General features: G+C 40.1%; 1 protein-coding gene across 11 annotated transcripts in view; it reads right to left on the bottom strand.

The window, feature by feature from the left end:
* calcr (calcitonin receptor) overlaps positions 1-22,360 on the bottom strand; it is a 184,594-nt gene that overhangs the window by 65,920 nt on the left and 96,314 nt on the right. For 8 of the 11 annotated variants that reach the window (XM_078422879.1, XM_078422844.1, XM_078422864.1 and 5 more), the window contains 5 exons: positions 21,190-21,349; positions 20,986-21,117; positions 15,670-15,782; positions 13,258-13,349; positions 4,508-4,634 (listed from right to left, as the gene is read on the bottom strand). In XM_078422879.1, the coding sequence (XP_078279005.1) occupies positions 4,508-4,634; positions 13,258-13,349; positions 15,670-15,782; positions 20,986-21,117; positions 21,190-21,349 (624 nt within the window). The remainder of the gene's footprint in view (positions 1-4,507; positions 4,635-13,257; positions 13,350-15,669; positions 15,783-20,985; positions 21,118-21,189; positions 21,350-22,360) is intronic. The other 3 variants (XM_078422886.1, XM_078422893.1, XM_078422828.1) reach the window with 2 other exon arrangements.

Genomic DNA, 22,360 nt, shown 5'->3' with positions numbered 1-22,360 from the left:
GATCGTGACTTTTCAGTTCATAAAAATGTTCTCTGCAGTATCCTTGTAAATCTATCAGTCCCACATCTGTGCAGACTTGCAGCACATCGATAAGTTAGCCACTGTTAAGAAATCAAGCCCAACAATAGGCATTATGGTAGGCTAGAGAGGGGTGGGAGGCACAATTCAGCTCAGTGATTTCAATGGATAGGACAGGGTTTAGAGGGATAATGGGCCAAAGACCGGCAAATGGGACGAGCTTAGACGGGGCATCTTGGCCGGCAAGGACGAGTTTGACTGAAAGGCGTGTTTCCATGCTGTATAACTCTAATTGTTGCACCTCTCTCCCACTGAGCAACCTAGGCAGGGGTTGGTTGAGGAAGGTCAGAAACAAAATAACTTGTTTTTCATTTGCATTTGCAATGACAGAGTGGATCGTCAACTACTCTGAAATTATACAGGCCTATTGAATTTGGGAGGTATGGTGGATTGGATGCAAATGCCACAGCTCCTGACATTTGCCAAGTATTCAGGGTCATTGGCTTAATCTGTCTTAAAAAGGTGTTGAAGACTGATTGCATGATCAGCCACCCCACTCTGCTGTGAATGGATTTATAGAGGGAGGCTGCTTGGCCCATTGTATGTGCTTTGACTGAGGAGACGTTATCTAGTTTAATCCCACTTTTCAGGTCTTGCCGAGAATCTCGCCTCCGCTCTCGGTAAAAATCATTCACCCAATGCTCTGGACCGGAGTGAGAATAAACTAGGAGATTCCAGAGCAAAACCGGTGTCTGCTGAAATTACCCCAGCACCTTGTGTCCTTTTGTGTAATAACTAGCATCTGCAGTTCCTTGTTTCAACATCTTTGTAAAATTATTCTGTACTCCTGGGTGTAATCAAATTCCATGTCAACTTCAGTGACCAGAACCATGTGTAGTCTCATCTAGATTAGTTTGGTTTATTATTGTCACGTGTACAGAACTGCACGTCCTCCAGCAAGGACCAAATTACTGTGTTACATTATTTGTCTGACCTTCCTGCTCTTAGCTTGTATGCCTCTGACAGAAACATCTGGCTCACTCACCTGCAACCTACTTTCTTACTCCTTTGGAAATGCATTTGACATTCGAGGCAAATCTATGATGTGAGATTCATGATCTGTTACATTCCAGGGTGCACTATGTTTTTGATTCAAACATATTTTGGCAGTTTTAACAAAAGACTGAACAATCCCAGAGGATTTTTCTCTCTGCTATACTGGAAGAACTTAACTGTATGGTTTTCTTTGAGGCAACCAAAATACCACCTGTTTCCTGAAGGCGTCAATCCAGTGAAATGTGATTGTAATTTTTACATTTAAGGAAAAAATTGTATGTTTCACGTTATGTTGATGCACTTTGAATTAAACATTGCTGCTGTTAAACATTGCAAATGTTTCTTGAAAATCACATGTTTCATTCTGGGTAAATCATTGTGATGAAAATTGTTCTCTCTCTTAAAAAACGCAGAGGATCATCTTTTTAGCCAAGGTTTAATTCAATGTAGTTAAAATTCGGCTTGGTCTATGGTGTAAAATGGCTAATTTAGTGAGAATTTGTATACATTACCTGTTTTTTCTTTAAATTTCAATGGAAAAGAAAATCTTATTTAGCTGGTTTTGTGCTACTTCCTAAATCCAAAGATGGTCTGAATGTTAAAACTGTTGTAGACATCTGTGATTGCCATTTAGCCCTCCTCTCTTTACTTTCTGCATCAAGCAAAATAACATGCTTGTTCTGCATATTGGCAGATATGCTCCCAATGACTAAATATTGAATAGACACACATTTGTCCAAACAATAAAGCACCTGGTCCAGAATGATTAACCTTGTAGAGATGAAGGTTCCTCCAAATGAAAGCTGCTTACAAATACGATTTAAAGGGCAGGTCAAGGAAACAACATTTCAGATACACCTGGGCTCCAGTCTGATTCAGGCATTGGACTCCCCTTAAGGTTCTTCAATAGTACCTGCATTTTATATCAGGTTGGGTCAAGGAGGTCTATCAGTTGGCTGGGAAAATGTCTTTGGGTGGTTTCCAGTGCAAGTCAAAACTCCCTTTATGATGTCAAGTGTCATTTAGAGATATGGGGTGGAAACAGCCCCTTTGGCCCATCATGTTAACTATCGATCACCCATACTCTAGTTCTATGGTATCCCACTTTTGCATCCTATACACAAGAGACAATTTACAGAAGCCAATTACCCTACAAGCTTGCATGTCTTTGGAATGCGGGAGGAAACCAGAACACCCGGAGTAAACCCATGCGGTCACAGGTGAACATACAAACTCCACACAAACAGCACCCATGGTTAGGATTGCACTCAGGTCTCTGGCGCTGTGAGGCACCAGCTCTACTGTGGCCCCATTGTGCCGTCCTGTGGCCTATTAATCCAATGCAGCTGGTGTTTGTCGGAAAGACACATTTCTGTTCCTTTTCCTTTGGCGCCTCAGTGTTTTGCTATTGCATGCCAAAGTAGTTTGATTTTATATTTTACCAGATTTAATAATTTGGTTAAATATTGTTCCATCTATGAGGGTATTTGTGCATAACAAGTAATGCAACAATACATTTCCTAAGCCTTTCCCCCAGAGGGGAAACCAACAGACTTTATTGATTGAATTTATTTCCCATGAGGGAATTGAATTCCTTGCTTCAGCCTTTATAAAAATGTCACAATGATAGAAAGCAAAGATTAACAGCAAACCACAGAGACAATCCAGTTTAGCTGACGTGAATCATTGGTTGTGTGCAGCAGAGGGAGTCCACGGGGCTGGAGCACTCAGAGTTGGTTTCAGGTTTGCTCCTCATTTCATAAACAGGCCAGTCTGCTCCAAGTTCATCTCCCTCAGTCACAGTGACCAAACTGCAGCCCCCAACCTTGATCAGTGTAGATGCAAGCAATCCGGAAATGTATTTGAACCCAGGGGAGTTACTGCTTTTTTTCTATGGGTCAAGGCTATTATAATTATCTTCTACTTACCTTGCCGAAGGTTTTGGTGGAGTGGTGTAAATGGCCCAAAAACTTTGAAGGGTTGAAATAATAAATTATAGCATAGCTCACTGGTGCTACAATTTCTCGGAAAGTCTGTATCAGAACAAAACTAAATGCCTTGGATGTTTTTTTTTAAATGGCACACATTTTCAGTAAATTCCTGACAACCGTGTCATCCATCTTACAATTCCAGGAGCAAAAAGGCAGCCAAAAAAGGTGAAGGTTTTGATAAAGAAATACATTTACTAACTCACCACCAGGTCCTTTCCGTTTCAGTTTGCGAATTTCAGAAAACGAATTAATGCAACGGTTTTAAGTTTCTGACTGAAACATTTAATTCAAAACAAAAGTATTAATTGGTTTAATAGAAATTGATGACAGGAACGAATTAAGTAAGTAGTAGTCCGATAACAAAAACAAATACGAATCAAGGGCATAATCAAAGGACAAATCCTGCTCAAAATCAGAATTCTGGGTTCAGAGAAAAATAAGTCAGTTAATGTGAACCATCTGAGAGTAAAGAGTAATGGTAATAATCCAAGAAAGGGATTAAGGAAGAAGAAAGAAAACAGACAGCATAGTAGTGAAATTTCAGAATTATATCATTTATCATTTTATTATATTTTCATAAAATATATCTTCTTGATCCTGCAGTTGCAAAGAAAAATACAGACTGCTTCCACGTTTAGAAAACATTTAGAAAATCATCTTTGATCAGTAATGGAAAATGTTCTCCACTTTTAAAAAATGTTGTTAATTTCTGGCACAATGGAAAAGAGAATGAATAGAAAACTAAAAATGTTGGAGGATGTTCACAACATGTTGACTACTTTCTAAATGGGGAGTTTGGGGCCCCATATTGGAGGAAAGATGTGCTGGCATTGGAGAGGGTCCAGAGGACGTTTACGAGAATGATTCTGGGTATGGTTGGGTCAACGTATGATGAGCATTTGACGGCACTGGGCCTCATTGAAACTTACCTAATAGTGAAAAGTCTGGATAGAACAAATTTATACTGGTGTCATTTTCAGTGCTAAACAAAATTAATTTAGGTACTAGAATATGCTTGTTAAAAAATCAATAATTTACTACAAATAATTGGATGCACACCACCATCTAAATGAACCTTTCAAAGTCCTATTTTGAATCCCAACTTTAAAATGTTCTTTCTGTTTTTCAAATCCTTCCATGGTTCATTTGATCATTTTCTTCTTAAAATCCTCCAAGATATCCAAATTCCTTCAGTTTTGTCTCTTGAGCCTCCCTGATTGGCCCAAAGGAGCTAAAATCTGAAACGATATATCTGACACTTTCTGCCTCCATCACACTTCCTTGGCCTACCTTTAGGTTATCTGCCCTCAAATTTCCTCATACATCTCAGTAACATTTCACAGCACACCTGTGAATTCCATTGTTATCATGGTAAAATTGGTCCACAAATAAAAGTAAATAAAAAAATAATTTTTACACAAATAAAATGTATTAATACTTACAGGGTTTCGGGAGACCACATCCTTGTCATTCGCAACTGCCATTAGTTGGATCAGAGTAAAGATTGAATTAAACATGTAGGAGATGAACAAATTTTTATGGAGTGTTATCCTTTGGCAGCTGAGACTCCTAGAAAAGATCAGAGAAGGGGGTTAAGGTTAGTAGCATACAGTCAGCTCAAGCTCTTTAAGAGGATTTAATTTATTCATTAAGTGGACTTTTAAATGTTGCCAATATCGTGTTCAGTACTCGTCATGTTTACAATAAATCAGGCCTCTTTTATCTTTTGCCAAATGTGCAGTTTGTCCTCTTGCCATGAAGGAAGAGATGATGCACATTGGGCATTTTTATCTGGGCAAAAATCTAGAAAGACAGACGGATCGTCTGGAAGCTGGAATGAAGTTAGCTCCAGTGGAATTTCCTACCAGTGAATAACCATCAATCCAATCACATTCGAGATCCCTCTTTGCCCTGGTACTTGGGTATGATTGTGCTCATGTATTGTAAGATTTTACTGAATGGTATTGTACCTCGGTGCATGTGACAATAAAGTACCATGGAGCCATTAGATCAGCAAGATTCACACTGGGTACCAATTGAAATCTGCTGGAACATAATTTATGCCTGGAGGAAGGGTTTGGGCAAAAATCAATTGCTGAAGGAGGCCCCTTCCTGAATGTTACAAACGACCTTTGTAACATATGAGATTCTCCCAATTCACGTCATTATGTTATTCATCTGTCAACACAACAATAAAAAGTAGCAGCCCACAGTTGTAATGCAAATCTTCTGCATTCTGGCTTCTAATGTTTTAGACACTTCCTGACCCTTGACCTCAAAACCTGATTAATGAGAGTGATACATTTCCAATAAAAATAGAATATAAGAGTTAGAAATTTGAGCTTATGCGGTTTTTCGAATGAACGTACATTTTGTACATCATGTTTCATTAGTGGGAGAAATACCTTGTAATACTTAAAACTAACATTAATCCATGCTAGCAGAGGTCCAGCCAATCACCTCATAAATGTGTTAGAAGTCAATCCACCCCTGACATGCATCCTTGTTCCACCTGGAGGATTTATGCTCTACAACATTTCCCTCAAACTCCACCTTGCAATCTCACCTCCTTGATGTAATTCAGTTTGATCCCTTATTCAACTACTTTAACACTGGTTTTACGATTTTTGGGATAAACATACAGTATTCAGTTTTCCAATTATCCTACTTCAAGCAATATGCACCAATATCAAACAGCATGGAAATAGGTCTTTCGGCCCAACTCATCCGTGCGAATCAGGATGCCCCGTCCAAGCTAATCCCATTTCCCTGCATTTGGCCTGTGTCCCGCTAAACCTTTCCTATCCATGTACCTGTCCAATTGTCTTTTAAATGCTGTTGTCGTACTTGACTCAACTACCTCCTCTGGCAGTTCATTCCATATACCCACTACCTTCTAAGTGAAAGGTTTCCCCCTCAGGTTCTTATGAAATCTTTCCCCTCTCACCTTAAATCTATATCCCCTAGTTCTTGTGTAAGAAGGAACTGCGGATGCTAGTTTAAACTGAAGATAGACACAAAAAGCTGGAGTAACTCAGCGGGACAGGCAGCATCTCTGGAGAGAAGGAATGTGTGACGTCTTGGGTCGAGACCCTTCTTCAGACCTGCACGGATGAGTTGGGCCGAAAGATCTTTTTTCCATGCTGTTTGACTCTATGATATTGGTCTAAAGAAGGGTCTTGACCAGAAACATCACCCATTTCTTCTCTCCAGAGTTGTTGTCTGTCCCCCTGAGTTACTCCAGCTTTTTGTGTCTATTCTATAGTTCTTGGTTCCCCCTACCTTGGGTAAAAGACTCTTTGTGATCACCATATCTATTCCCCTTATGTCTTTATATACCTCCATAAGATTATCCCTTAGTCCTTCTACAGTCCAAGGATTAAAGTCCTTCCTAACCTATTACTATAGCTCAGGCCATCAAGTCCTGGCAACATCCTTGTAAATCTTCTCTGCACCTTTTCCAGGGTAGTTTATCTATTCCCCATACCAAATGTTTCATTTATTACTTAGACACGCACCCTGATAAAAATTAAATACATACTTATGAATGGAAAGGGGACAATAAGCAACAACTCTTTCTAATTTTAGCAAGTTTAAAGAACTGGAATATAAATTAGGTGGTCAATGTTTTAATGGGATTAAAAGAGAAAAAAAAAATAGCTGCAGACAAAACAAGCTCAGAGCCAATTCCTGCACCCCTTTTACTTAAGGTAATACAATTTCACCACAGTCCAGGACTGGGGTGGAAAGGAGAGAAACCAGGAAGCGAGATAGAATGGGTTTAATGGAAAACAAGGTGTCAAAGGCAGATGCAGGAAAGCAGTTGGAAAGATTATCAGCTGAAGGATTATTGTGGTGAGTTATCAGACAAATAGTAGAACATTTCCAAATACTGTTATAAGTGACTCGGGAGAGAATGATTTCCAAGGACGTACATAAAATGGTCTGGAATCAGTAGTAAAGCAGACTAAATGAGCAGTTTAGAATGTAAGGAAGGTTGGTAATGAGAATGGCCATGCAATGTGATAAAATAATGTCACTGGCTATAAGGAGTGAGTGAGGATGGAGAGTTTATTTGGAGGAAGAGTTTAGGGGAATACAGGAAAGGTGTTGGGCAAAGGACAAGGTTGTGGGACGTGGGGATTGAAATTACAGAAGAAATAGACATAGAATTCTTCTGAAGTTACTTTGCCAAAATACTTCAGTTAAAAATTATTTATGTACAATTTTAGTTAATTTGTTTCAACTTATCTCCAAGGGTCCAAATTAATTTAGTTTTGCTGGTGGTAGATTTCTATAAGTGACTGCCTTTGCCGATGAAAGCACTTCTAGTACACATCTGTTTCTGAACAGATGCAATTCATTTTTTTGTCTAATTTAAAATCTAAGCACAATTTTGCTAGATTGGTCCTGATCTGTTGAAATGTAGTATTTATCTTTAATATTTATGCTCTGCCACATACTATGGTGTCATCTGCAAATTTTATTTTATTTTATATAATATACATTTTTCAATGCTATTTATGAATAATTTGAAACTTATGAAGAGAGATATCTGAATAGACATGTTTTTCAACAATACTTACTGGCTACAGCTGGCATATTTTCCATTTATTAACAGCTTCTGTTTTTTTATTGTCAAGCAAATGTTCAATCCAGCCAGTATCACTATCATTCTCATCATATCCATACAAAGATATGGCTGAAATGATCTTATGTTAGTTTTTTTCCCCAGAATATGTTGAGACACAGCAAATATAAATCCAGAAAAATGTACACCAGTTGGGGATAGGCACCAGATTGGGATTTTGACTTGAGAGTAGAAGGGAGTTGGATGGAACTTTACAATTGCAGTGTTTAAGGATTAATTACCTTCATCCTTGGCCAACAATCCTTTATGGCCCTGATGGTGAAATCACATCAGAATTGCAAGGGTGACTCATGACCACAAACATAATTTGAAAAAAGTAGAGGTTTATTTGCAAGACAGCACATTAACGACAGGTTGGGTCTCACAACTCAATGCAAAATGAACGTGCACACAAGTGTTTGAGAAGAACATCCCAAGAGTCTGCTTTCTGATAAAACTGCTTTATAACACTCATTCAAAGAGAAAACAACAAGCTCCTTGCTTAAAGATATTCTACACCTGTACATTCAGTCATCAGTTCAGGACGTTACAGAACCATAGCTGAGTTTTGCTAGTAGTTCCTGCAGAGAACTGCTGACATTTCTCAATATGTTCCAGCAGGTTTCAGGGACCATGGCACAAAGGCTGTGTACTACCAGCTATTTCTACCTACAGCCCACCATTGAACTTTGCATGGAATCCACTGGGATTCCCTGCACTTACACTTCAGGGATCAGTTGTAAGAGACTGCACCATGATTCGTAAGCCCATGCATTGGACTGCGAATTGTAGGGCTGTGAAGAAGGAAGATAGGAATTTGTTACATTTTATATTACATTTTTGTTTCAAATTTCATTATGGTAATGCATTTCCAGGGCTTCTTTTTAATCATTTAAAATGGTTGTTTTGAAGTATATTGAACTATTAAATATTTTATTGGTATGCACCAGCTTTTTTTTTGGTTGATTAAGTATGTTTTTTGCCAGTGCTTTTGGCCTGCAACGATAGTTTAAATATCTTTCTCAAACATCGCAAATAGGCACAAACAGCAAATTTCACCTTTTTTGTGACAATAGACAATAGACAATAGGTGCAGGAGTAGGCCATTCGGCCCTTCGAGCCAGCACCGCCATTCAATGTGATCATGGCTGATCATTCTCAATCAATACCCCGTTCCTGCTTTCTCCCCATACCCCCTGACTCCGCTATCCTTAAGAGCTCTATCTAGCTCTCTCTTGAATGTATTCAGAGAATTGGCCTCCACTGCCCTCTGAACTTGATGAGGGAGTTTGGCTAGTTTGGTGTGTCGGATTATCTTTCAGCAAAATGTTTGTCAAACCATCATTAAAGATTGCAGAACAGGGAGACTGGCAATCTCTGACAATTCTCTCCTCTTTCTTGATCACCATGTCACCATCACAGGGGCCAAACTAGATTAATGTCCACTACAAACCCATTGACACCTATAGCTACCTGGACAATACTTCCTCCCAACCTGCCTCTTGCAAATACACCATCCACTACTCTCAATTTCTCCGTCTTTACTGCATCTATTCACAAGATGAGGCATAGAAACATAGAAAAGAGGTGCAGGAGTAGGCCAATCAGCCCTTCGAGCCAGCACCGCCATTCAATATGCTCATGACTGATCATCCAAAATCAGTACCCTGTTCCTGCTTTCTCTACATATCCCTTGATTCTGTTAGCCCAATGAGCTATATCTAACTCTCGCTTGAATACATCCAGTGAATTGGCCTCCACTGCCTTCTGTGGTAGAGAATTCCACAGATTCACAACTCTCTGGATGAAAAAGCTTTTTCTCATCTCAGTACTAAATGGTCTACCCCTTATTCTTGAGCTGTGACCCCTGGTACTGGATTACCCCAACATCAGGAACAATTTTTCCTGCATCTAGCCTGTCCAATCCCTTAAGAGACCTTCCTCTAAGACATTTGAATGTCTTCTTTCTTCAGTAAAGATAGTTTCAGCACAGCTTTTGTGGATGGAGTCCTCACTGGTATCTCCTCCATGTCATGCAGTTCTACTCTGACTCCCCCTCTCCCCAGATGGAATAAGAGTAGAGTTCTCCTGCACTTCATCTTTTAACACCCCAGCCTCCACATCCAACACATCATTCTCCGACATTTCCGCAACCTTCAACATGATTCCATCATCAGTCAAATCTTCCAGTCCCCACCTCTATCTGGTTTCTGCAGAGACTACTCTCGTCACATCTCCCATCCCAGAGACCAATATTTCGCTTTTATTCCCCCAGCTTTCCGCTCCCTCTATCCCATTCCACCCAAATCCCTCCCTCAAGCTTTACATTTCAACACCTCTTCTTCTTTCCTTTTATGGCACCATTATGGCTCCTTTTTACTTCCAGTCTTTGTTACTTACTCCACCCATATGCCAATCACCCCCCCCCCCCCCACCTCCCTCCTCACTTGCATCCACCTATCAACTTCCAGGCTTTGCCCCACCCCATCCCACCCCTCTTTCCCAGATTTCTCTTGCCAATCCATCAGTCCAAGAAGTGTCCCGACCCCTAATGTTGCCTGTCCATTCCCTGCTTGATAGCCAGATAGAGCTCTTAAGGATAGCGGAGTCAGGGGGTATGGGGAGAAGGCAGGAATGGGGTACAGATTGAGAATGATCAGCCATGATCACATTGAATGGCGGTGCTGGCTCGAAGGGCCGAATTGTCTATTGTCTATTGTCTATTGCTTGACCCACTGAGTTCCTCTGGCAGTGTGGTTTTTGGTTATAGATTGTATCAGCTCAACTTACACTTTGGTTGATCTGGAAAAGTTCACCTACAATTGACGGAACTTCCTGGCCACTTTACGTCTGGAGATTCAACATTATTGCTATTTAATTATTGATATAACTCTCACCCGATCTATTGAGCAGATAATTTTCAATTGTTTTTTTTTGTCAAAGTATCAGTCTCTTTTGGAGCAAAGGCTGATGCAAAACTGACAGATGGAAATGCCTTGTGTGTTTTTAAAAATTCTGATAATGTTCCTCCGGTTGGCAAATTACACCTTATTACTTTATTCAAGGAGGAAAATGTCTCAGGAGGAACTTGGAAAATAAGTTGCCATTCTTTATTCTATATTGTCAGCTTTTTGTGTATTTAAAAATTATGTCAATATCTTTTGTACAGAATTCGGATCTAAGCGTATGAAAGTGATTAAATAAACAAAGCATAAAGAGAAGTCCATTCTGCATTTTAAAAATCTTGAAGACTGCCATGGGACATTAAACATCCAGTGAAAAGTAACTTGCACATTGATTGTTTAACAAAGCATCCCAGCATGAACCACTAAATATTTTCTCAGATGTACGGTTATATTTAGTGTCTTTTATTATTAGATCTACAAGGTTCATATTTCACTTCTGAGTTTCTGTTCATGTTGTTGGCCAACATGAGTGTTTAATGGATAATTATAAATGGAAACTTCATAGAATCTTTAAATATATATCGCCCCATGCAATGTGTGGTGGGTGGATTATCTTGGCAGATTTCTATGTTGTCTTTGGTCAAGTATTAAACAGAATATTGTTAACTTTGTAACATTGGTGAAACTGTGTGCCAGAAGATTCTGTGGGGATATAATGTTTTTACTGCTGAAGTTTAAAGTCCCTGTCAACCTACAGGGAGAATTGAAAGGTCCTTTAAGGTGTAAAATCAAATTAAATATGTAAGCAACTTTTATGCCTATTGTGCCACACTTTTGTAACTCATCCAAAATCCTCAAATGTTCAGTCTGTCAATTCATCCAAAAACGTCCTGGGATATCTGGTGGAGAAACACTGCCACAAACCGCGATGGGCAAGTTGATGTGAGGTGTTCATGGTTTGGCGCTCCTGGCCAGAATCACTTTTCAGGTTATCTTGCATCCTCCTTTTAAGCAGCCACTTTTGAGATATTAGAGCTGATAACCAAATGATCAGTCAAAAAGGTTTTGAAATTGTAAAGGAATTGAAGTGCCAGAGAGGTTTGGGCAGATAATTCCAGAGGTAAAGCTTTTGCTTTAGGTTTGTTACATGTACCAATGTACAGTGCAAAGCTTAGTTTTGCAAGCTATTCTAACAGATCAGATATACCACATAAATAATTCAAGTTTAGCTCAATAATAATAGATTGAGCAAAGGGGAAGATTCAGAATGCAGAATATAGCTCACAGCCTTATAGTGCATTGCAGAACATCAGTTCCTCAAACAAAGTCCAATGTCCTCAAATGGGGTAATCAGGCAGTACCCTATCTTATGCAAGGACCATTCAAAAGCCTGATAACAGAGAGGAAGAAACTGTTCGTGTGGTGGTGTGTGCTTTCAAGCTTCCGCACGTTCTGCCCGGTAGAAGCAGGACGAAGGAACGACAAGTGTGGGAAAAGTCTTTGATAATGTTGGCTGCTTTTCCAAGGTAGCATGATTGTAGATGGAGACAATGGTGGGAGGTCTGGCTTGTGTGATGGACTGGGCTACACCCGCAACTCTCTGAGATTTCTTTCGGTCTTGGCAGTTCATAAAAAAACCAGTGATGCAACCCAACAGTATGTTTTCTATGTTGCATCTGTCGGTTTGTAAGAGTCGCTGGAGAGATGTCAAATTTCCTCAGCCTCTCAGCTGAAACCGGGACAAATCAGTAGGAGGCATAATTGGAAGATATCTCGGATGGCTATTAAGCCGATAAGAAGTGTCAACCTATGATGAATTATCAACTGGAAAGATTGGGAAATAGTGGCTGCAGAGAGCAGTGGAAAGGGAATGAAGTCCAGAATCAAATTACAAGGATTAAAGTAATTAGTAAAAAGCAGATGATGTCCTGAGGAAAAACATTTCATGGGTTTTCATGTTTTGGAATTCAAAGAGGTGATTGATGCAGATTCAATCACATTTTTGAGAAAGAATAAGCTACAGGAAGTGAACTGGGAAATATATCTGTTCCATTACTAGATTTGTTCATTTGTTGAAGGTTTAAGCTGACCTTTCATATCAGGATTTAGGCAGGTAATATAAAGTAACAAAAGGCCTTCTGATTGATTGCTCTGGCAATCTGGGCTGCCTGGGTAAGCAAGAGCCCGGTCAGCTTTGCTCAGGAACTCTTACTGGAGATAAAGCTAAATGAACTCATGGAATAATTTCGTTTAAAAAATTTGCAGTCTTTTTCACTTTGCGCTATTTATGTATAATTTATGTGTAATTTATGTTTTTGTGTATGTCTGTGCCTGTGATGCTGCTGCTGCTGCTGCTGCGAGAAAAAATGTCAATGTATCTGTAGCTAACTGTACTTGTACATATGAACGTACCCAAAACATCACCTATCCATGTTCTCCAGGGACACTGCCTGACCTGCTGAGTTACTCCAGCACATTGTGTCTTTTTATTTTCTGCAGACTGTTGCATTTACATTGCCCTCGTGGTCATTACAATTTATGTCATTTATTTAATGTACCTTTTGTCATTTATTTAATGTACCAGCGGAAGCTGGTTTTAAAGGAAAAAAAATTCCCGCTTAGATTAAAAATGGAATAAATGAAGCCTGGTACTTACTTGAAATAGAAGAAGATGGCCAGGGAAATCATTAATGAAATAATCGACAGAGTGTGACCCACAACAGCCATGTAGTAAAGGATAAGAGCCATCTGGTAAGGGCAAAGCAAAACATTCCTTACAAATGAAACAGAATGACAAACCATGATCAAAGTCACTTATTAAACATTTTTGTAATTGTTTTAATTATCTTTGTGAATGAAGATAATCTCGTTTACTAAAAGGCATCGGGAAAGTTAATTGTACATGTTAGAATTTTCAAAAATCTTTATATTTCCCTGGAATCTTTATCTACATTTAAAATGACATAAGGACCTCGAGGACCTTCAAGGTGAAGGGGAAAAGATTTAATAGGAATCTGAGGGGTAACTTTTTCACACAAAGGGTGTGGGGGTATGGAACAAGCTGCCAGAGGAGTTTATTGAGGCTGGGACTGTCCCAATGTTTCAGAAAGACAGGTACATGGATAGGGCAAGTTTGGAGGGATATGGACCAAACACAGGCAGGTGGGACTAGTGTAGCTGGGACATGCTGGCCGGTGTGGGCAAGTTGGACCAAAGGGCCTGTTTCCACACTGTATCACTCTATGACTCTAAGTGATTGTGTCATTTCTTTGAGTACATGAGGTTCTAAAATGTTCTTTCAGACATTTTTCACCCATGAGATTTTATTTGATTCATCTTTTCATCTCTGAACTTGTGTTTGTATTTTGTTAAAAGAAGAAGTTACTTCAGTATTATGTGTCACCTTAAAGTATAACATGTTATCACTGTGTCAAATGAACCGAACAAGTTTCGCGATGCCAAAGGAAAAAACACCATGAAGAAAGGGTTGTAAAATACCGTGGGGTTATGGGATTATACAACCACCTGTGTCACTGGAGAAATAAAGTATTAAAAAAATAGATTAAATCCAAAAAAGGCTCAAAAAAATAAAACATTAACAAGAAATAAATAACAACAGAGCATAGCATTTTGAGGTCATATTTTGAATGACATGGTGATGCACTGGTAGAGTTGCTGCCTTACAGCACCTGAGACCCGGGTTTAATCCTGACTACGGGTGGTGTCTGTAAGGAGTTTGTACGTTCTCCCCGTGAGTTTTCTCCAGATGCTCTGGTTTCCTCCCACATTCCAAAGACATACAGGTTTGTTGGTTAATTGGCTTCGGTAAAAATAGTAAATTGTCCCCATTGTGTAGAATAATGCTAATGTATGGGGATTGCTGGTTGGCGTGGACTCGGTGGGCCGAAGGGCATGTTTCCATGCTGTATCTCTAAAACTAAAAACTAACAGGTCATTTTTCATTTTCTTCCCTAGTTAAGTAATAAGTACTTGATTAGTGTGGTACTGCTGAAATCTACCAAAACCTCTCTGACCCTGATATCGTTGCAGTATAACGTGGATAAATGTGAAATTATCAACTTCAAGAGACAAAGCAGAAAGGCAATATTTTATTTAGATGTTTGAGATGTACTGATGTGTAAAAGGATCTGGGTGTGTTGAGTACTTGTCACTGAAGACAAATAATTAATTGCAGCAAAAAAATAAGGTGAATAGTACGTTGGCCTTCCTAGTAAGAGGATTCGAGCAAAAGAGCTAGAATTTCTACAAGATTCATACAAGCTTTGCTGAAATCATTCTTTGGAGTATTATTTGCAGTTTTGGTCATTTTTACAAAAGAAAGGATAGACTTGCCATTGAAAGAGTGCAGTGAAGAGTCACCAGACTGATGCCTGAGATGTAGGGACTGTCATAACTCGATTAGATTTGGTCTCACGAGGGTTTAGAAGAAAATTGAAGTGTACAAAATTCTGACATGAGAGGTTTCTTTACTCAGAAGGTAGTGAACCTATGGAATTTGCTACACCAGTGGGCAGTAGAGGCAAATTACTGAATATTTTAAAGAAGAATGTGGGTAAACATTCTTGAACCAAAAGGCACCAAGGGGCATGGGGATAGTGTAGGAATGTGATATTGAGACAGGGGAGTTACTGAATGGAAGCACAGGTCTGTAGGGAGGAACGGCCAACTCCAATTCCTATTGTCTATATTTCGCTAACACACACACACACACACACACACACACACACACACACACACACACACACACACACACACACACACACACACACACACACACACACACACACACACACACACACACACACACACACACACACACACACACACACACACACCCCACCCCCCCCCCCGTCTTCCCCCCCTTCCCTTCCCCCCTTCCCTTCCCCCCGCCCCGTTTCCCCCCCCGTGTCCCCCCGTCCCCTGTCCCCCCCGTCCCCGTCCCCCCGTGTCGGCCCCAAACAAAACTGCTGTATGATTTCACTCAACATTAAGTAAATCCAACCAACAAGCATTTCAGATGCCAAGAAGATGAACAAGTGATACCTACCTTTAGTTTATAATGTGTGAATTTATTACAAAATGAGTAGTTCGACCAAGTTCGATTGGTTTCTGGATGTTTAAACCAGTTGCCTGCTTCCTCACAGTACTTTGTAGCTTTTTCTTGTGGGAAGATAAAAAATATTTCAGTATTTGCTTCATTTAACAAACAACCTTCAAGTTACATGAAACTACACAGCCTCCATCTGAAAAGTCACGGTTAGTTTAACATCAAGGAAACAGAGTTGCCCAATGATTTGAATTAAGCATTTCAACTACACAGCAGATTAGGAAACGGAGTTAAAGCAGAATTATTAGAATAGGTAAATGAAGCAACTTTGTATAAGTAGAGGCTGAATTGCATCCAAATTGTCTTGCCACGTTATAACTACAGGGCTGGTATGTTTTGTTAAGTCGGGTTAATGTTTAGTTCACTATTGAAGTTGCGAATGGTGAGTGTGGATAAGTGAGGGCAATTACTTTTGCAATGTACTCGTGTTTAGTGCCAATTGGCAAAAGATAAATACCTCAACCTGAATATTTCCCCACCCCCTATATTCAGCTCCCTGACCCATTTCACCAGGTTCGTCCTTCACCTTTTGAAACTATGAGTTACAATTTAAAATCCTCCAGTATTCTGCCCCACTTCCAATCCCCAATGTATAGGGAGAATTGTGGTGAGAGGGACAAAGTTTAAAGGAGGTGTGTAGGGCAAGATTTTTATACAGAGAGTCATGGGTGCCTGGAACATGCTGCCAGGGGTAACAGTGGAGGCAGGTGCGATAATGGCATTTAAGAGGGTTTCGGACATGCATACGGAAATGCAGGAAATGGAGAGATATGGATCATCTGCAGGCAGAGGAGATAACTTTAATTGGCATCATGTATGATGTGGACATTGTAGGCTGATGGGACCTGTTCCTGTGCTGTACTGTGCTCTCTGGCCTATTGGAAGATTGTGGCCAGAGCCTCCAAAATGTCAGCACTTAATAACCTTGTATACATTTCGTGTAGTGACTATTATATGGCCAATCTTTTAAGTACCTCTCCTTCATCTTTATTCCCTTCAATGTCACCACTCTCTCATTTTTATGGTTGCCTTGTCAGCATCTGTATTTCCCTAAAAGATAGGAGCAAAGGGCTAAGTGAATCACTTGGCCCACTGCCTCTATAGGAATTTTCCCCCATGGTTCCAATTCAACTCAACCTCTTGACTATTCTTTTAACACTTTCCTCTTCACACTTCAGGTGGTTTCAACAACAAAAAAGACCCCATCATTTTACCATTATTTACTTGCTAATACTGCCAATTTCACACACATGCGAGCATGCACACACACATCATACCTAACATTAAATGGGATCAAGGAAGTTGACTTATGGAAGATTGTGATGGGTTGCATTTATCTCTTTTTATAGTTTTAATACTTATATTTGCACAGTGATACCAGTGCTTGGTATTTTCTGGGAAATGAATTCATCATTAATGAAGTAATGGATACAGACACAATTTATCAGTATTTCTACAGCAGAAACAGAAGGGATCAAAGAACATTGACTGAATGGCCAGGAGAGAGAGCAGGAGGAAGAGAGAGGGAGAGAAGAGAGAAAAAATATATGATTGTTCTAATTGACATACACATAAGTGCAAAGTGTGAATTATTCATGCACTCCTCTTACTGGGTAAGTTTAACTCCCCGAAGGAATAATTGGAATATTATACAATTCCAATTTTCTATTATAATTTAGCTCATAGGTCAAATGCTAATTGAACCATCTATTCATTAAAAATGTCTGTGATTTCACATAATCAGATCAAGCTCTCTATCCTAAAACCTACCTCCAATTATCAAATACAGGTGTACATTGGAAACTTTACACAAGCGAAGAGCATAGAATCATATAACTTGAAGATGCAGAATGAGGCCATTTGGTCGATCAAGTCATTGATGTGGCTGTGTTTGGAGTATTATGTTCAATGTAGGTCATGATGCTATAGAAAGGATGTTATTAAGCTGAAGAATGCAGAGAAGATTTTCAAAAATGTTGCCAGGACGTGAGAGCCTGAGCTATTGGGAGAGGTTGGGCAGGCTAGGACTTTATCCTTTAGAGTGCAGGTGTCTGAGAGATGACCTTAAAGAGGTGCATAGTACCATGAGGAGAATAGATAGGGTGAATGCACAGTCTTTTACTCAGAGTAGGGGATGCGAGAACCAGAGGGCATAGGTTTAAGGTGAGAGGGGAAATATATAGTAGGAATTGGGGGGTCAACTTTCTCACTCAGATGTTATATAAGAACATTTAAAAGACAGTTGGGCAAGTGCATGAATATGAAAGGTTTAGAGGGATATGGGCCAGATGCGGGCAGGTGAGACTAGTGTGGACAGGGCATCTTGGTCTGCTTGGACAATTTGGGCTGAAGGGCCTGTTTCCGTATTGTATGACTCTAAGTCCACACTTGGGTCCGAAACTGAGCTGTAGGTTAATCTCACTTCCTTGATCTTGGTCCAAACCTCCTCAGATTATAGACCTTCAAATAAAAAAGCCCTTCCTGTCTTACTTTTTAGGCTTTCACAATGTTGTACACCTCCACTGAATCTTCTTTCAGTCTCCTTTGGACCAGAAAACAGCTGCAGCTTTGTAAGACTTTTGTAATAACTATATTTCTCCAGTTATGTCCATTTTCACAATCTTTCTATATTGCATTGACTTGATCTGTGGCCTCCGGCATGCTGTGGCTATTTTTTTACACAGTTTAAGTCAGATCACCCTGCCCCATCATTCTGTGTCTGGTTCAATAAACACAAATATCCCTAAATGACCACCTTATCCACCTTTGCTGCCAACTTTAGTAAATTTGGACCCAGTGGGCAATGTGGTCAGATGCACAAGACCCGGCAGGCCACGGCCTGCAGGCAGAAGCCACCAAGCTTGCTCCTGCTCATCCCTGAAGACCGGAGAGATAGGAGCTGGCTATGATGGAGGCGGGGAGCAAAGCTGGTAGAAGAGTGAACCAGGGTCTGGCCTTCCCTACCCTCAAGGTCGACTGTAGGAGGTGCCCCCAGGGCACAAAGGTGGACAGTGAGGAGAGAGATGTCAGTTCGCTGGACGATCCAGACGTACAAGGAAGGCAATGGCTGGAGGCCCTGCAGCAGCCTGGGGCTCGTCTGCATCGGGTGCCGCACTTAAGAACTAGAGCCTGGCTGGACTTTGAAAATGGCGCCAAAACATGGTTGTAGTCTCAGTGGACTATTTCCGTACACTATGCTAATCAGGGATTATGCTTAAGTATTGCAATATTTTACTGAACTATATGCAAAAAGGATTTCCACTGTGCTTTTGCACATATGACAATAAAGCACCAGCGACCTTTGACCTTTGCGTAAGTGCATTCCAAGGCCCCATGAGGGAAAGGAGATTACCTTTTCTGTGAGCATCAATAAAACTTCAACAGACAAATCCACTTATAGAGCATGATTAACAGAGCAGGTGTGAGATGCACTCATACAAGAATCAATTATGAGCCAAAGCTAGAATTGATTAAAGAGCTCTACTATACACTGTGCCTTAAAGGGAGAGAGGGTGGAAGAGGGGCATGGAAGTAAAGGAAAGAAAATTAAAGATGGGACCAAGACTGCTGTGGTCACATATGCCAATGGGAATGGGAATGGGGGGGGGGGGGATATGACTGGTGGGGAGCAAGAGGTGGTTGGAAAATAAACCAGATGTTGAAGGGACAAGGGGACTCCCAAATGTTGCCTGTTGTAAGCTGGACAGAACGTTAGAGAGACAGGAGAAGGAGCACCATGGAGGACTTGAGTTTGAGTCTTTGGGACTGCAGGAACAGACAATGTAGTTTAGTACAGCAGTGAGTACAAGTTTGATGGTCTTGATTTAGCAGTGGTAATAAATTAGGTTGGATTCAGATCAAAACAGGGCATTATATTAAAAGTCCTTTCCATATTAAAAGTCCTTTTCAAGTTGTATTGAATAGTTCTCAGCCATCAATTTCTCAAACACTACTTAAACCACCAGATTATTTTCTCCTATTTTCATACAGGCATACTGATCCTTCTTTCACAGAACATGAAAATACTCTAAGTCTATCGCTGTGTGCTGATAACTTTTCCAGCTATCCACACCTATTTACAAATCTATTGCTTAATCTAATGTCTCATTTGGCTCAAGGAAGCTTTCAAATTATTTCATTCTCTTTATATAAATATTATCTTTTTTTATTCCAAGCTGCAGACTCACCAACCCCTCAATAGCAACCACATTGACACAAGGGTGATGGCAATTAGAATCGTTAATAAACAGTCAAAATTCCCAATGCGGAACTCAAAACCCTTGATGGCCAAATCGATACCGTACTTGCATAAAGCCAATCAGGAATTTCTTAGTGGACTATGACTCACTGTCTGACTTCACCCCCACTGCACTGCATGATTAATTTTAACAAAGTAATTAAAGTGCAAAGAGAGGAATGTAATATAAAGTTTACTGATGTCCTCAAAAATAAATGCAGAAAAATTTCAATCTGCCCTTTGAAAAACAAACCTGAGACCAAATCTCATCTCATAAAATGGTGCATAAAATAGAAATATGGGTGCAAGTCCAGACGATCGGCCTGTGGGCTGAAGGCTGTGGTGAACGCTGTTTATTCTCTAAATTTGTCCTTCCTTTCCAATGTCTTACAAAATATGAATGTAAGATTATATTCAACTCCAAAGACATGCAATAAATATCAGGTATCACAAAATGCTGGAGTAATTCAGCGGGTCAGGCAGCATCTCAGGAGAGAAGGAATGGGTGACGTTTAGGGTCGAGAACCTTCTTCAGACTGATGTCAGGGGAAGGGGTGGGACAAAGAAAGGATGTAGGTGGAGACCGGCAGTGGGAGAACTGGAGGACAGAGGAAGAACTGAAATAATAAATATCAGGTTGGATTAGGGGAGCAGCCATGGCTATGTGCTATAGAAAGCCTTGTGGGGCCACGGTAGCGCAGTGGTAGAGTTTCTGCCTTACAGTGCTTGCAGCGCTGAAGAGCCGAGTTTGATCCCGACTACGGGTGCTGTCTGGACAGAGTTTATATGTTTTCCCCGTGACTGCATGGGTTTACTCCGAGATCTTTGGTTTCCTCCCACACTCCAAAGACGTGCAGGTATGTAGGGTAATTGGCTTGGTGTATGTGTAAATTATCCCTAGGGAGAGTAGGTTTGTTTTAGTGTGCAGGGATTGCTGGTTTTTGCAGACCCGGTGGGCTGAAGGGCCTGTTTCAACGCTGTATCTCTAAACTAAAATTAAACTAAACTAATTCTCTTACCAGTTTCGTCAAAGTCAATGAAGTGGTTTGGACAATTCTGCATGCTTAATGTTCCCGCTGGTGTATCATCCCAACACAACCATCCATCCCAGGTTCTATTACAGAATAGGCCTGTGAAGTCAGAAAGCAAAGCTAATTATCTAATATTATTGAAGTGACCATGTTAACACAAAACTAAAGTGATATTAAGTTATTGCCAATTACCTGGTTCATTATATGAAGAATCCCTAACCATTTTTTCATAGCACTTGAACTGTGCATCCATTATCTTCTGTCTTATCAGATCTTGAGCAGTTTCCACAGATGGAGGCTGAGTTATAAATTCATTATAATTTTCAGTTGATGCAAGACTTGGCATAATTCTCTGTGAGGTAAAGAGAAGATGCTTCATGTTCTAAAATTATCTGCCAAAAAATGCATTGCATATGCAGTCCTGAAACTAATCACATTTATTAGCTACCGGTCAAAATAAGTTTACAATTTAACATTGACTATAATAACTCTGCTAACACTGTGGAATATACATTGAACGCATTCATAGCCTTGCATTAAGTTTTTCTGTATGCTTTGAAATGTTTAAATTAAACTAATCAATTGTTCCTTAAAATGTGCAAAAACATTTAATTGCAATTCAATTTCAGACATGGAACACTGCAGATGCTGGAAATCTAACCAAATGTGTAGCAAGTCAAGTGATATGTAGAACAAACATAGAACAGAGCAGCATTGGAACAGGCCCTTCACCCACAATGTCTGTACCAAACATAATGTCAAATTAAACAGATCCCTTCTGCCTCTTCTGCAGATCCCTCCATTCCTCACATATTCATGTGCCGATCTAAAAGCTCTTTAAATGCTACTATCATATTTACTTCTAGTCCACCCCAGGTAGCATGTTCCAGGCACCTACTACACTCAAAAGAAAGCTCCACAAAATCTTCTTTAAAACTGCCCTCTCTCGCCTTAAACTATGCCTCCCTAAATTTGATATTTCCACCCCGAATAAATGACCAAATACCCTGTCCACGCCTCTCATTCTTCAGATCTTCCCTCCAACACTTCAGAGAAAACAATCCATATTTGTCCAAACTCTTCTGATGGCAAATATCTTCTAATCAAAGCAGCAGTCTACTAAACTTTACTTCATCCTCTCCAAAGCCTTCACATCTTTCTTGTAATAGGGCGACTAAAACAGCACACCGTATTCCAAATGCAGGCTAAACAAACATTTGTAAAACTGCAACATGATTTCCTGACTCTTTTATACAATAACCTGACCAATAAATGCAAGCATACCATTCACAATCCTTTCCACACTATCTACTATATCTTACGCAAGATCCACAAACAGGACTCTGCTGGTTAGGCCCATTGC

The sequence above is a fragment of the Rhinoraja longicauda genome, chromosome 2, assembly GCF_053455715.1.
Source record: "Rhinoraja longicauda isolate Sanriku21f chromosome 2, sRhiLon1.1, whole genome shotgun sequence".
Lineage (NCBI taxonomy): Eukaryota > Metazoa > Chordata > Chondrichthyes > Rajiformes > Arhynchobatidae > Rhinoraja > Rhinoraja longicauda.
The sequence above is the reverse complement of the archived record's forward strand: the minus strand, read 5'-3'. Positions and strand labels throughout refer to the sequence as shown.